Source organism: Calidris pugnax, unplaced genomic scaffold (assembly GCF_001431845.1).
Source record: "Calidris pugnax isolate Ruff unplaced genomic scaffold, ASM143184v1 scaffold103, whole genome shotgun sequence".
NCBI lineage: Eukaryota > Metazoa > Chordata > Aves > Charadriiformes > Scolopacidae > Calidris > Calidris pugnax.
This window is the reverse complement of record NW_015090990.1, coordinates 1,772,929-1,788,656: the sequence shown is the minus strand read 5'-3', so window position 1 is coordinate 1,788,656 and position 15,728 is coordinate 1,772,929. Positions and strand designations below refer to the sequence as shown.

The window sequence follows — 15,728 nt, the reverse complement described above, 5'->3', positions numbered from 1 at the left end:
CATAATAAAGCAGCAGCCACCTCAGCTGAGGAAGGACACCCATCTCTGCTCAACAGGACTCACCCAATGCACAGATAAACGGGCATTCTGCAATCAGGGATGGGGCGGAAATGAGGAGTACATTGAATGTAAGGCATAGAGTACTTGTGGTAGAACCCAGGGCAGAGTCTAGCTCTTCTGTACAGTAAAACATCCTGTGCAGATGCTTTTTTTTTTTTTTTTTTCAGTCCACCCCCTCCATCTTCCTACTGCGTATCCCTCCTGAAATGCAAAGTGCAGGCTTGGTTTAATTCTTTATTTATAGTGAGGTCAGACAGACACCGTTCTCAGAACGAAATGACTCTTTTCTAAGTAGCTGGTGGCCTAGAGGGGATGCTCTCTGTGAAGGAGGCTGCGAACATCCCAGCAAATGCAACTCCAGGCTGGTACTTAGCAGTCCCCTGACAAATGTAGCTTCCAGCTGGTCACCTGGTAAATATTACACTTACACAAAAGAACACAGCTTCAGCAGTAAAAACTAAAATTCAAGATTAACAGCCAAGAGGAATCAGGTAGAGGAAGGATTTGAATTTGAGGCTCCAATATTGATAGAAAATGCTTTAGCCTCTTGACTAGGACAGACAGTAAGGAGGTAAGGCAACAGCACAACCAGCTTGTCTCCACTAGATTTTTTTTTTCAGATCTAACCTATTTTCACAGACATCATCTGAGGACACCTACCCTCAGGCCTGCGGGTGAAGAACGCTTCCTTTGTTAATTCTGTAAGGAAAGCAATGCAGCCTTGGGACATTTGAGCAAGCACACAGAATATGCAGAGTACACAGCCTTTGCCACCGTGCCCCAGTCCAAAAGTGACATCTTCAAAATCCTCCACAGAAATGATCTTGCCTTGCCAACACCTATGTTTCTACCAATACTGACCCCTCTGTGTGGCTATTGCCTCTCTACATTATAAATCACTCAGCTGAAAAATAGGAGCAACACTTAATGTTCTTTTGAAAACCTCAGGATGAAAGTAAGCTATTACAGTGCTCTCTGTGCCACTAAGTTATTAATAAACACACAAAGTCCTGAAATCTTTTTAGCAGACTCTTACTGAAAAAAACAACCCACCTGTACATGCTAGAAATCCAGCAGCACAGGAAAATCTGAATCCTTGGGTCATCATTCATAGAAATTTCTGGACGTGAATTAAATACATATGCTTAACACCAGAATTGCTCATATAGCAGCACCAAAATGCAAGTTCTTCTCACCTTATCCAGTGTTCACAAGGAAATTCAAGGAGAGATAATTGTAGGTGACTGGGTTGACACTGGCCCCAGAAAGCAGAGATTGGTTGTATGGCAGGAACAAGATGAAAAACTACAATGGAGCATCTTAGCACTAAAGAAGACAAATTGGCAAGAGGTCTACCACACAGCCCTGGAGAAATAGATATGTCCCCAAAGAACAGAATTTTGAAGCCTCCTTTGTACCCTTCTGGACAGATCAATTTTGAAAAGCCATTAAGTCAGAAGGGTTTGAGGGGTCTCATTCCAGCCCCCAGGTCTCGGAATCAGATGTCAATTTCCTGCAACCAGTGGTGTTGCCTCCCAAACCTGGTAGTGCAGCACACAACGCCCATTTGAGCTGAAGGTAAGAGCAGAGAATGAAGCACAGCAACAAAATAGGCTGGAGGGAGCAGTCATAGAGTTAGAGCTGGAAATAGCCAAAAAGGTAAAAGTAACTGTAAGTGAGCACAGCAGGCTGGACACCTAAAAACCTGTAGCCATGTTCAGAAGTGCTTTGTAGGCAGCGCACATGGCACATGAAGGAGGCAGGGGAGCACATTGAGAAGGCACACTCCACAGAAAAAGGAAGAAAAGAAATGTTACAGTGCTTCCATGTGAGGTCACCTCCCCAGGAACCATCATGTCTTTGCTTCCCACAGACCAGGCAGGCAGCAATGGTTTCAGTGTAAGCCTCCAACCCTATGCAGTTCATAAACCATGCACTCAACCTATGGCAGCTCCTAAACCAGCCAGTGCTCCTTATGCCAAACTGCAGTTAGTGGATCTCTGCATTCTCAAACACGTATGGAAAAGCAGTGTGACAGCAGGTGTACAAGGGGCCTAACGTGCTGCCCTTAACAGATATGGGGCAGACACATGGCAATAGCAAGGGAGGAAAGAGAAGACATTAGAGAATGAGCAGACAGAGCCAGGGCAGCTCATTCCCAACCCACCTCTGCTAGTTTGGAGTGACGGCATTTCCCTGTCTCTTCACGTTAAAGCATTAAAGTCTGGAGCTGTTCAAACACCACCTAGCAAAGCCACTGTCACTCAACACATTGTGTCTCCTTTAAAATCTCAGAGAGAAGCATCACCCGGTTGAAGGGGTTGCTTTGTGGTCTGTTCTGTGCACAAGAGGCAAAGTACATGAGCACATTTTGTGCCCAAAGGCCTGCTGAGCTTGAGATAAGTGAGACTCTGAGTTCTGTTAGTAAATATAAAATATGCATTCCCTCCCAGAGGGTTAGCAGTCAGCTGGGTCAGCAAACGAGCCTGTTAATGATCTCAGGGCACCAGTAAAAAAATAAAAATCATACACTCTGCCTGTGGCACCTCATAAACCCCTCATTGCTTCTTACCCCAGTTTACAGCAACATGCAAAGACAGGCAAATGGTATACCCCACCTATTTCATATTCTAAAAACTAATTTGGGGGATTTCATTGTTTCTGTTCTGTGCTGTTACAGAGCAGTGTGCTTGTACGGCAACATCTGCCATGTGCACACGAGATGTTCACAGACATGACCACCATAAAGGTAACTTTTCCCAAAGGAAATGAAGAAGAAATTAAGAACCTGACTCTGTGTCGCCGAAAAGTTCCCACCGTATTGATCTCAGAAAAAACAACTGCACAGGGAGTGAAGGCTGTTTACATCATCATTCTGACAAACATTTTTCTGTACATTGGTCTTGTCTTGCTGTAAGTCCAGCTTCCCAAGGATGGCTGCACAAGCAGGCAGGAAGAAAAGCACGCATGGGGCAGGAGGCCATCAGCACCATGGCACAAAGCTACAGGATTCCTCAACCCTGATACCCCAGCCTGGATCTCCACACCCGCACCCTTGATACAAACAGGCCAGATGCACCTTTTAAGTCTTCTCCAGCAATGCTAGCAGAAGTGACAAACTTGCCTTGAATTTGCCAACTGAGTAAATGCTGGAAAATGGAGCTGTCTGGTCCAGAAAGCACGTCTGCTTATGAAAAGACTGATGTAGAGAAATTGTGTAGCTCTATGTTGTGACATTTTTTTTTGCAAAATGCCCTCAGTAAGCAATACAAGCCTGGGTAATCGTTGTTAAAAGCATCCCATTAAGGGACTGCAGCTCTAGGACACAAGGGTATTATCTATAAACAGCTAACGTGCATTAATACAGCCTCGTTCATACATTACAAATATTGACAAGCTCCACGCATAGCAGCTACAGGAACTCTCTATCACCAAGTAGCATTTTGAGCTGATGACACACAGCTAAATCCTGAAAGCCATGCAAAGTTCAAGAAAGAACATACGTTTTTCTGCAGTACTGTGCTCCTTAGGGCCTGCGTGTGTCCATTGAAATGAATCCTAAGGGAATGTACTTGTTGATAAGATTTGCTCATTTCTCATCGTAAATACTATGCCCTTATCTATTCAATTTCCTCCCTCCTTGTCTTGAAGCGCTATTTTTTCGGCTAATCTCTGAGCCCAAACTGTGTATAAGTGTTTTGAGTTACTTTTCCCTTCTCCTCCTCTCTCAGTTCCCTTGATGCCTTTAATTCACGCAGAGAGCAATTCGTGCTCCACAGACACGGCTGGCTTGGTGGGTACCCAACAAATCCCCAAATGAGGGTAGAGGAGCAGCGTTCACAGCAGTCGTGCAAAGCCTCCCTGCACCCTGCTGCCACAGCATTTTTAAACTTTAGCAACTGGGCTACCAGTTCTAGACATAGCTGGCCACTTTGCCTCAGTATCCTCTGCAGAGCCATTGCTATGCAGAGGAAAACTGATGCTGCCCAAGATAAGTGGGGTGCAATGAAGGCATCAACTTCTGCCCCAGCGGCCGGTTTCATGCCAGCTCTGAGAGCACACAGGAAATCTTTAGGAACTCTCCCTACAATGAAGACTACAGACATGGGTGAGCTATCTTCAGATGCATTTGCTCTTCTAGGGTTTGGAAAGTGGGGGTTGATTGTTTCTTTAAAGCCACACAAAATACAGAATTGCACCCCAACAATTCTGGTCATTCTGCAGCTACCAAGAGAATCATAAAAGCTTATTTTCTTCAGTTTCACTCATCCTATGGTTTTGTACCACTCTCAAACCATTTTCAGCCTGGCCTAGAGTCATTTTCAAGAGCAGATACTGTCAATGTAAAGGCCAGATCCCATTATATGGAAATTTCTGCACAAAACCATCAGCAGCTAACTCAAGATGAGGAAACAATTTGCTTTGAGTACCTAACATATGCTCCTCCCTGTAGCTGCGATTTACCTTTCAATTCTCTTTACCCCAGAGTAAATCTCTGAAACTGCCCACAGCTCTTCTGCGAACTAGATTCTGCAGAGTAATCTTCTCTTGAAGAACAGGCGGCTGTCCAGAAGGTGAAGCTGGTCCTGCCTTCCAGCACATGCTCACTCTGTAACCTGTGTGCAAGGATTTGATTCCCCTGATTTCCAGTGGTCCCCTGGGGTATGTATCACTCTCATTGGGTTTCAAGTTCCAGTGACCTGTTGTAAGAAAAGGTCATTCCTGCAAGCTTTTCTCTCTTCGTGTTTGTTCTTTTTCACATGTCCTCTGTCTCACTGCAGTTCTTGTATCCGAGTCATCACCAGCTTTGGGTTGTGGGGATTATACACAATCTCATGTGTAAACCTTGAGCTGTGAGTCATGCAAATGCTAAAGCCTCTATTGCTCCCACCTCCTGAGGGCTGCTGGACAAGCTACAACCCAATTACATATTGTCTTGCTGGACTAACCCTATTCCTTCTACATTGATTTTGTCACTGCTGCCTGAAGGGAACTTTGTGACCATTTGCATTTTTAAATAGGTCAGTGTGTGTGTCTGGGAGAACAGTAAGTAAATGTTCATTATGTAAAATAGCTCATTCTTTCAGGATTGTGAAAGAGATATGGAAAGGCTGTTCTTTCCAATAATAAGCTTTGAAACCTCATTTGTTTCCTCTCCTTGCTTTTCAGAGTCATTAAGTGGAATAACTGATTGTCCATTTCTCCAGAATACCTCAGTCTTTTTCTGTTTAATGTCTGCCTTTCACATATTCCTGCTGCCTGTGAGACACTTAATAGAATTCCCACTGCTCCACTTCTCCTCAAGGCTAATGATCATGTTCTCCTCATGTCCCACGGAGCATCATGATAACTTGCTTTTTGTCTTCATTTACTCCCTTCCCCCCCAAATATTTTGCCATAAAACTTTTGCACTTATATATCCCCTCTATATGAAGTCCCATCCAACCAAAGTCCCTCAAAAGTCTTTCAACTGCTTTCTCTGTGAGATAGCATGAGTAACAACTTTCCCCAATTGCAAAGGGAGGATAATCAAGAGGCAGAGAGATTGAGTAAGTGGCCCCAAATAAGTCTTCAACAGAGCTAGGAATAAAACCTTACTGTTGCTGTCCCCCACTAGCGAACCAGAAGATTAGCTCTTTTACTTTCTCATGAAATAAGACAATGCAAAAATTTCAATGAAGGAAAGGAAAAGGGACAGAGCCTGTTTCTCTGATTCTTTAACTTACAGGTTGATTTAGCGTTAGTACATCACTGAGAGATTCCCCGTTATAGAACATACCTCATCTAGAGTACCTTCTTTATCTCCCAAGAAGCCTGGCAAAGTCTTCAATCACCCCTTTTACTACAGCCACAGACCCCTAACAAACAACAAGCAACAAACCCAACCAGCTCAGTGACACATACCGTCCTTCCAAGTGCAGGTGTCCTCAAGTTTTCCTTGTTTGCTAGCAAATAATAAACCTTCCCTACCTCTGTCCCTTCCAGATTTTTTTGCAGTAAGTATGTACCTCTAAAAGTAATCTTATTGTCTGCAAAGCACAATCCACATCAGAGAAACAATGGTTTCCCAACCAAAATAAGCTCCAGAACACACTGGTAAGCTCTGGTACTCAAGTGGTAGAACATAAGTCAGAAGAAAGTTCATTAAACACATACAATTTCTGTATCACCAAAAATGTTTTCCTCTGCAAAACCTTGTCTCCTTTACTGCTTTTCCTTAGGAAGAAGAATATACCTGCTTGCTGATGTTATCTTTAATAAACTCCCCCACAAGAAGTGAATGAGCCAGTTTAGCTTCCAGATGATCCAAATGTTAGTTGAAGGTGGGATTCAGACAATGCACAGATTTGTACACTGCAGTTTTGTGAAAGGTGGATCAATGTTGCTTATGTCATGCTCTTCCTAAGGATCATACAGCCTTCTAAACCTCGGGGCCAAACTGCAACATTGAGATACTACGGTTGGTAACTGCTGAAAGTTCACAAGGAGTGCTAGAAGACACCAGGGTAACGAAATCCTACATCCCAAGTCACTAAGCAAAGGAGGTCATGTCATTTCTCATGTCACCTTTGTGAGCCACTTTTTATTCTTTGTAGACAGACAAGTGACAGACCCTGAACATTGTGGAAGGCTGAGGGCTAGAAGATGAGATCTGTGCACAGTGTGAAGGGACCACAGGGAAAGGCTGTTGACCGACTCTTACCCATTCAGATCAGGGCTTTCCATGCCGGCCTGCTTGAGAACAAATAAAAAAAAAAAAAATACTTTCTCCCTTCCTTTTTAGTAAGCAAAGGGTCCCTAAGCATTCTGATATAGCTGTTACAACTCTTGTGAAAAGCCAGCGGGGTGCAGGGGGTTATATACCATTTCTTCCCATGTGGATGTACCTCACTCCATAGGGAGAGAGTATTTGTCATTTGACTACTGGCATTAGCAGGCTGGAGAAGGAATTCTCACACATCCAAGCCACATAAAACCCCAACAATCAAGCACTACAGCTATTTTACCTTACTCTGCCTAGCATTATCTCTGATCCACATGCTTCAGGCAAAAATATCTGCACCACAGTTGGTCTCCTCAGGGGCTTGCGCTCCCTTTACGCATTGTCTAAGACAGCAGATAGAAAATGTTTCTAGTTATATCCTACATTGGAGGTATTTCTGTTAATATCTTGAAAGCTGCAAGATTCACTCCCTTCTGGAGGAAAAGGAAATGACAGTTATTACTGCCCATTACTGTGCATCAAAATAGGAAGAAAGGATGAGACAGAGTCAAAAATTGGTAAAAATAGGGAAGAAAACCAATCCTTTGGTTTGATACATTAAAGTAACATTAAATACATTCTCATGGCCAGTCTATCAATTCCATCATAGACTTCTCAAACTCTCATTACCAAGACTTCTCATCATCTCTGCAAAAATTACTTTACTGGGATGTTGTGAAATTTAGAGTTTGCAAATAATAGAACAAGTAATTACACTTTGCTTCTGTAGAGGGATTTTGATACCCAGTGTTCACATTGTATGCCCAGAAAAGGGGCTTTTGATAGTCTCTCTCAGGTACTACACAGGTAGTTAATCATCTGACTTTAGCAAACGTGGTTCTGAAGAAGACAAAAGCCAATTTTTAAGTGTTTTATTAATCAAATTAGTAAAATATAAAGAACCCCACAACAGTGTTATACTCTTTAAATTGGCCTTAAAAGACATTCAAAACAATGGACTGACCAAGTATTTACAGTTCAAAAAAGTATCTTCTGGTGACACCAATGCTCTAAAGTTCTGGAAAGATCACTTACTCCCTGCCATTTGCATTTCAGAAACCCTTTCGAAGTCGTACTCTGGACAGGATGTATGAGAGGAGAGACCACGTCACTGTGTAGGGAGGTAGGGGTAAAAACCAATTGCTGTTTCCCACACAGGAGATGCTGTTCAGTATAAAGTCCAGATATTCCCAAACATTTTTTAACTACAGCTCATGATTTTTTCTTTTTTATGATCTTAATACTGTTTTGCACCGTTTGTTTATATACTTGCAATATAAAGCAAGAAAAGCTTTTAAAGGATGAGTCTGGTTGTAACAAACAATCCAAACTACTACCTTGGATTACCGTGTGTACGCAGTGCTCCTTGTTGGTTACCAGTGTTAATTATTATCAGTTCTCTATGACAGGTGTCAGAGTACAGCTTTCATGGATTCTTCTTCTCTTCATTAGCAGTTATCTGCAGTGTATGGAATAGGGATGTAACTGACTCATTCATGCTTTAGCACCAGGAGTATCTACAGTAACCATACAAGATAAAAGTCTAAAAAAAAAAAAACCAACCCAGAAATTCCAGCATATAAATAGGAAGATGTATAACAGAAAGGGACCATTAAGCTGCTGCTGAACTGACAGGATAGGGAACCTGTAGTACAGACATGACCATAATCACTGATTTGTGTACAGTATGGCAAACAAAATCAGCATACTTGGCTTCGCTGCGTGCTTTAGATTCTGTTGTGTATTTCAAACTAGTACTTTGTGACTCACTGGCCTGTTTTGGTTTGTTTTGTTTTGGTTTTTTTTAATAGGGAAAAAAAGCATGAAAATAGAGACTTTTTCCCTTCTGTAACAATAATGCTATAGAGTTACCTCCACTAAAGATTCAGCATTACCTGGTAACCTTACTGTGACATTTCTATCTTCCTTCCCAGGCAATGTAACAAGAATTTCAGGCGCCAGCGCAGATTCTCATTAAATTTAGTAGCGTTTAGCTGAAAGCAATGCCAAGGATAAGCTAGATTCAGTATGCTAAAAAAGACCAAAAAAAAAAAAAGAGAGATGCCTTAAAGGTATCATTACTTCACAAATACTGCAGATTATTTCAATCTGCTGTTCTAGTTTTGAAAAGTCAGATTACATTTATAACAACTGAAAATGTCTCTGGGACGTCTGCTCTCATTTGAGAAAATAAAGATGGATATACTGTCTTCTCATTAGCATCCTCTTTTGTGCCCCACATGTCACAGGGAGACCTCTTCCAAAACTTGCTTGTATAGTCACCATGTATCACCTCATCATCACCTGGTCACATCATGTCCAGCTGTAAATAGAAGAAAAAGATTTGGAAGAAGCAGCATTGAATTCAAGGTATCTCTTACGTGTGTTTAGCACTTAGAAAACAAGGCAAATCTGGAAATCATTATCGTGTAATGCAAATGGACTGCACATAACTTAATACTAAGCTGCTATAAAATACAAAAAACAAACCTAAAAATCTCATCTTCACATAATCATGTGTGCAATTTATAGATTTAAAAAAAGTACAGTCCAAAAGTAGAAATCTGCCTGCTATTGAAGCTTCTTTAAAACTGACTGCACCATCAGCTTAAGCATTGGAGACAGATTTGTAATGACTCAGCCTGTAAAAAATGGCTAAAATATTTATTAAAAAAACCCCTTGAAATCCTTGAATTTCAGTAAGCCTATACAGAGAAGGTTAATTGAGAAGATTAAAACATCTTTTAAAAAATGATTTTCAGTTTTCAACCCACAAAAATAGCGGTTCTAGATCTACAAGCTTTGTTAAATGCTATTACAGTAAATTATAACAATCTGCTATCAAATGAGCAGCCTCACCGGCTCTTTTGAAACACACTGGAGGACACATTTAACCTATGTAAACACCCATATTACTACATAACAACATATTTGCCATCACGAAATTACACACCTGGTTATGTCTTACAATAGCAAATAAGTTTCCCGTGTGGCTCTTTTCTGACTCAACTACTGAGGTTTTTTCTAAGCCATGCACTCCAAGCTACTGCTTTAAGAAGCACTCGCTCGCTCTCACTGTGCCTTTCAGTGAGTTTAATTCTAAAGCCACGTTACGTCTTTACGGTACTCACCAAATCATCAACATCACCACCTTCATCTGTCGGAGGTGGAGTTTCATTTTTCTTTTCTTTTGGAGCCAGGAACTGAAAATACAAATGGATTTATACAATACTGACAAAACTCAGACCTTTAATGTTAAATTAACAGAAAGTCTCCTTTGCATATCAAAACAATCCACCTGTAATTAAAAATTATGAAGGAAGTTTGTTCTGGTTTCCACCCTCCAAAATAATCTTAAACTACAGGAAATTTCATAAGACTTGTTTTTAAAGGGTTTTATGGTGAAGTGTGTTGAAAAACAGACAAAAGGATATGGTTCTTAAGACAACATATGGTTAAGGTGTAGAACCCCCTGTAATAAGGATGCTGCAAATAGTAGTCCCTAGTCTCACAGGGAGATGGGGAAAGTTCATAGAAGAGAAATCCTTTGAAGTCTCCTAAGTCCACAGAAATAACCTCAAGCACAGGAAATAGTTAAGATATCAGTGCCTGGGACAGTACACTTTTCCCTACCCATTTGTTATTGTCCACTGTCAAATACAGGATTCTGAGCTAGATGGAAATTTCATCCATTACAGTATGGCCACATTTATGTTCTTAAAAAAGAAAATTTTAAAAGTAATATTGTGTATAGCTACAAAATGCTAAAGGACAGCAAACCACCCCCCAATCGATATGAATACATACGTAAGCTGACCAACAGCTTGTTTAGCAAAGTTGTTAACTATGACATTCTGATTCTGTGTGGAACTTAGAAGTTTCCTATTTAATTCAATTAACATTTAACAAATGAACAAAGACATGAATTTAAAAAACCCCCTCAAACACACAAGATGGTTAGAATGCCAGTCTTTAAAAATAGAAAATTCATTATGTAAAATTCTATTGCTCTAGCTGCTGATACAACTCACCATATGCCCTTTACTCAAGGCATAAATCCATAAACAGAAGACAAAATATTGCTCAGATACTATAATAACTGAAATCAAACACACAGACAATACAACCACCTCTCAATTATTTTTTCCTTAGCCTAACATAGTGAAAAAGTAATAATTTAGCTAGAATGGTCAAAAAAAAAATACAAATACTTGACTCTCACTGAAAAAGTATCCAGTTGTCTACAAGTTTTAGTTACTGTCTCTTTACCATTATCCTTACGATAAAATCGTGCATTATCTTTTTCTTATTAAAATGCCTCGGAGTAAGCATATAGAGCCAGGAACAGCCCTGCCCCAGATGAAGAGATGACTACAAAAGCTGGGGAGGAAGAAAAGCCCCATTCCGTGACTTTGAGTACCATCATCCTTAATTCAGGAACAACTTTGGTGTAACTCTAGATGATGTAAGAGAACAACTAGTTAGAAAATAACCACATGAAACAGCTATAAATACCTGTTTAGAGTATAAGTAACTCTTTAGTGCAAACAGCTGGCTCCTGAAAGCAAGCTACTCTTTACCTGAGGATTTCAAGTGTAACAGCCATGGAGGTTGTGTAAAAGGTCATGGGATCCCTATCACAGCACTACCAGTCTGAGACAACATACTTGTACTGTAAAAAGCTTAAATATTATTTTACACATATAATATGTTCTGATCCTTCTCCAGAGCAATAGTGACAGCTTTAGACAAGGGGTATAACACTGAGCAGTCACCTGCTGCACCCCATTTGTGGGAAAGTATATATTATCATATACAGCAGGATGAAAAGCAAAGACATTGCTTTTGGTTAACACCAGAGACAGAGGATGCAGACAAACTCTGCCGAGTGGTCTCGCTACCCAAAGGTCAGACCTTTCCTACATCCTAAACAGCAACATCCAAGAGGAACGTGGAAAGCTTACTCCACAGACAACACTCATGTTTTAACATGCTGACTTCAATTTATCATATAGATTTTGTAGCTGCAAAAAAAAATGATAAACTGACAGGGCCAGAAGGAATTAGAATTTCAAGATGCCGTATGTCTGTGTGTCTTTTTTGCTGGAAAAGTTCTTAACCTAGTAGCAATATAAAGCACATAGTATGAAACTAAAAGCTAATGACATTGTTAGCTCTGCAAGGCTTTTTGTGCCAGATCAAATTTCATTTTACACAGTTAATTAAGAGTCAAATGGTATTTCTGAAAGTAGCACATTTTTCAAAGTTTTCAAAATTAGCTTTCCCACACTAAATTAGGGAAAGAAAGCTAAAAGCTAAAGAAATGTATGATGAAGATTTGCAATAAATTGAAACTTGAAGTTTCCATCAATTCCTGAACATGCAAAGTTGGGTTTTTTCCCAAAGCTTGTTTTACATTTATGCAAAAGCAAATTACATATAATAGCTGTGCTGAAATCCATTATCTTCCCCAAAGCAATCAGAAAAAGCACTTGACATTTCTGCTCTTTTAACCTATCATTCTCATGCTCTAAAAAGATTATCTTCACTATTACAGGAAAAAAAAAAAACACAACCCTACCTAAACCCATTTTTCTCAGGGACAGAAAAATATGCATGGATAACCCAGCTCAACCGAAAAAAAAAACAGAAAAGTTTTACGTATTACTTCTTTTATAATCAGCCTTGTAAGTCTTCCTCTACCCTTCAAACAACAACCCTATGAACCTGAAATCTTATATCCAAACCACTCTTGAAACTATCAGCTAGTCATCAGCATATAAGAGGAAAGGCTTTTGTGTCTCAGAGGACCACGCTGACAGCCAGCCCCTTGACCCACACGCTTGCATGTGACATGTTACAGAGGTGAAGAAAACTCTCATCTTCCTCTACTGTGTGATATTTTATATATAACCCTTTAGTTACATAGTTTACTAATACAGTAGTAGTTAGTTTTTCAGTTCAGTTAGTTTAGTTAGTTTTAGTTTACTAATATAACCCTTTAGTGAAGGATATCACCTTCAGTATAGAAAACAAATGAAGCATTTTGCAGCCTACAACAGACCTAGGAAAACGCTGGCTTTGTGTCACACAAGAAACCTGTTGCAGAGTTTAACTGGACCAAGGAGGACCATGCTTTAGATCAACCCCATCACCTCAAGATAAAGTTTTCTGTCCTTGCAGATCTTACTCCAAGAATATGAAGTCTTCCGGTTTCTTAAGTGAAAAGTCATATAAAACCTTGACAGACAATTGGAAACAGTGTTCTAGTTTTGGATTTGGAAAGCATGTGGGGAGATGGTTATCTAGTGCATAACTGGGATTGCCAACTGCCTGGTCAGCAAAAAGATGTAACTCATTTATTCTGAAAGTCAAGGTTAGTGCCGTGTCAGAGAGCTCTGTTGCAGAGCTGTCTTCATGCAATCTCTCTTATTCCCCTATTTTAAAAGGAAATTACGGCTGTTGTAAGACCTTCAATAAATCACAAAAGAATTTCCTGCACTGCAACACCTTGCTGACTGTAAGGTGATGTTAAACTGAAAAGTAATTTTGAAATCAGTCTACAAATACTTTGCTCCAGCTTAGCCTGGCAGCTGTAAATCCCATCATTGGTACTCTAAAAATCTGTGCAGCACTCCTCTGCCGGAACAGTATTTTTTAGCCACCACAAGCTCACAGTGAGGGCAACAGTATGCTGCAAGGTCTACATCTAGTAGAGATTTCCTTAAGGAATAGTGGCTATTTCACACAGCATTAGCACATTTTGAGCAGCAACAGTAGCTTCAGACTAGAAAGTGAAGTTCTCAAGAAACATATTTTCTTGGTAAGTTTCCAAGTAAATTCATATTCAATTCAAGTAAATTCAATTGCAATATATAACAAAACCCGATACCATTTAAAACCACCACTGGGGAAACAAAGTTGCTCTATAAAATTGTGTGTGAGATAAGAAACAGGCAGTAGGTCCTTCACATCTAGAAAAACCCATCATATTCTGTCATTTGTACTCTGCTCACGTGCTTAGCTTTCTGGATTTTTTGTTAGCTTTTCATTTTCATGACATTTCTGTGCCTTCCTCACCTTGAGGTAAATTGTTACAGATGAAAACAAGCAGTTTCTAAAATACAACCTTTTACTCACTCTTCACTCATGGAGAACCTACTTCTACCCTCTTCTGGTTATTGAAGTTGGGCAAATCAGTGTGGCATCTTTTAGAAAAGCTGCTTCTCTGCAAAGTACTTAATGATTTTAGCCGCAGCTTTACCTTCACAGGTCTAATAATGCAAGGACTTTCTTTCTCCTAAACTGTTTAAAAACACAGCTAGCAGCCTGATACAAGAATGCCTGCCTTACCCTCTCCACACAAATAGAATTTTTGAGAGCAACTCTGTACTGTGCTTTCTTTCAAACTGAAGGCACCATTCTGCCTGTTCAAATTTGCTCCTTTGGATCTGTGACATCCTTCAGTCATCGCTGCAGTTACTGAAGTGTCATATTTCTGTAGAAAGAATACCTGCAAATACTCCAAACCTTTTGTTTCCAGAAGGATATAATATCATCACCAATAAAAATACCAGCATCATCTATAACACCCATCAATCCACAAGAGCTGCATAAAGTGGACAATACTGATGTTGTTGCATATATGGTGAAAACTAGCCAAACAAGTTCATATTGCTAGAGTTCACAATGCCTTTAGACAAAGAAGTGTCCTGATTTTGAACTCATGATGACAATGAGATGAATGTTCTTTCTATGAAGTTCAAATAGTGATCTTACTTGTGTGTGTGTGTGTATATACACACACACAGTTCCTGAAGTTCCTATCCTTTGTAGAGGATATTTTCAGATAAGGATGTCCATACATGCTACTTGCTGAAGACCAATTAAAGCAAATGCTGTGGTACATGCTAGGGAATTATTTTTGCTCTGAATTGGGGCAATTTCAATTGTGTGGCAAAAGAACACTCTTCTTCCTTCACAGGAATCCTATTTCATTCACCTGAAGATTTACCCACATAAGAAAGAATTTTCTGTTCCACAACACAGGTTCCAAACAAATAGATGCTCATTAAAAAAATGATACCTTTTCAGCCTCTTCTCTAGTCACCAAACTTCCCTCTGCTTCATCTTTAGTGATCAAAGAAATTCTGTCTAAAAAAAATAAGAGATATAAAAATATCATTAGAAGGCTTCCCAAAAACACACTTAATGTTAGAAATGAAAAAAGTCTTCCAGCTTCTGAATGTGTCATCATCATCAGCGAAAATAAAAAAATATTGCTCAAAGGAAAATGTGACTTGCATAAATGAGTCAACTATGATATAAAAATAAATTAATGAGCATATTCATAAGCTGGTGGAAGTATCCATTTAGGAAACTGCTAATATTATGACAATCAAACTAATGAGACACTGAAATCATAGATCACAGATGAAATGCTGAAAATCTATCAGAAATTACACTTCTAGTCATTCACAGCATGCTCTTCAGTCCTTAATAGCCTTAGAAAAATTAACTCCTAACATACAAACACTTATGCTGCGATTACCTACAGTCTGACTACCAAAGAGCTACTCTGACCCTGAGTCTGCTTTTTGTTTGTGCCAGCACCACCATTCTGTGCAGTGACTCCCGAAAACAGAAATAAATCTCAATTGCCTTTAACCCCAATAGTTCTTCCAGTCTTGCTCATCACTTGGCTACATGAAAGCTTGTGCCTGAATAAAGAAGCTGTGGGTGTGAGAGCAAAGAACAGTAGATTCATAAAGGTTTCAGCAGCAGCACAAGTGTAATGTCACCTTAATGAAGTACATGGTAGGGTTTCATGAGAAAGCGAACTCCTCACGCAGATCTGCCTTGCCCCTGAGCCACAACTCATGAGAATCATAGATTCATTTAGGTT

The 15,728-nt window shown here is 39.9% G+C and overlaps 1 protein-coding gene across 1 annotated transcript in view; it reads right to left on the bottom strand.

Annotated features, from left to right (window-relative positions):
• Window positions 1–7,678: 7,678 nt before the first annotated feature.
• XRCC5 (X-ray repair complementing defective repair in Chinese hamster cells 5) overlaps window positions 7,679–15,728 on the bottom strand; it is a 53,174-nt gene continuing 45,124 nt past the window's right edge. Inside the window, exons 19-21 of the mRNA XM_014954768.1 lie at window positions 14,910–14,977; window positions 9,955–10,026; window positions 7,679–9,146 (exon numbers count right to left, since the gene is read on the bottom strand). Of these exons, the coding sequence (XP_014810254.1) occupies window positions 9,132–9,146; window positions 9,955–10,026; window positions 14,910–14,977 (155 nt within the window). The 3' untranslated portion in view covers window positions 7,679–9,131. The remainder of the gene's footprint in view (window positions 9,147–9,954; window positions 10,027–14,909; window positions 14,978–15,728) is intronic.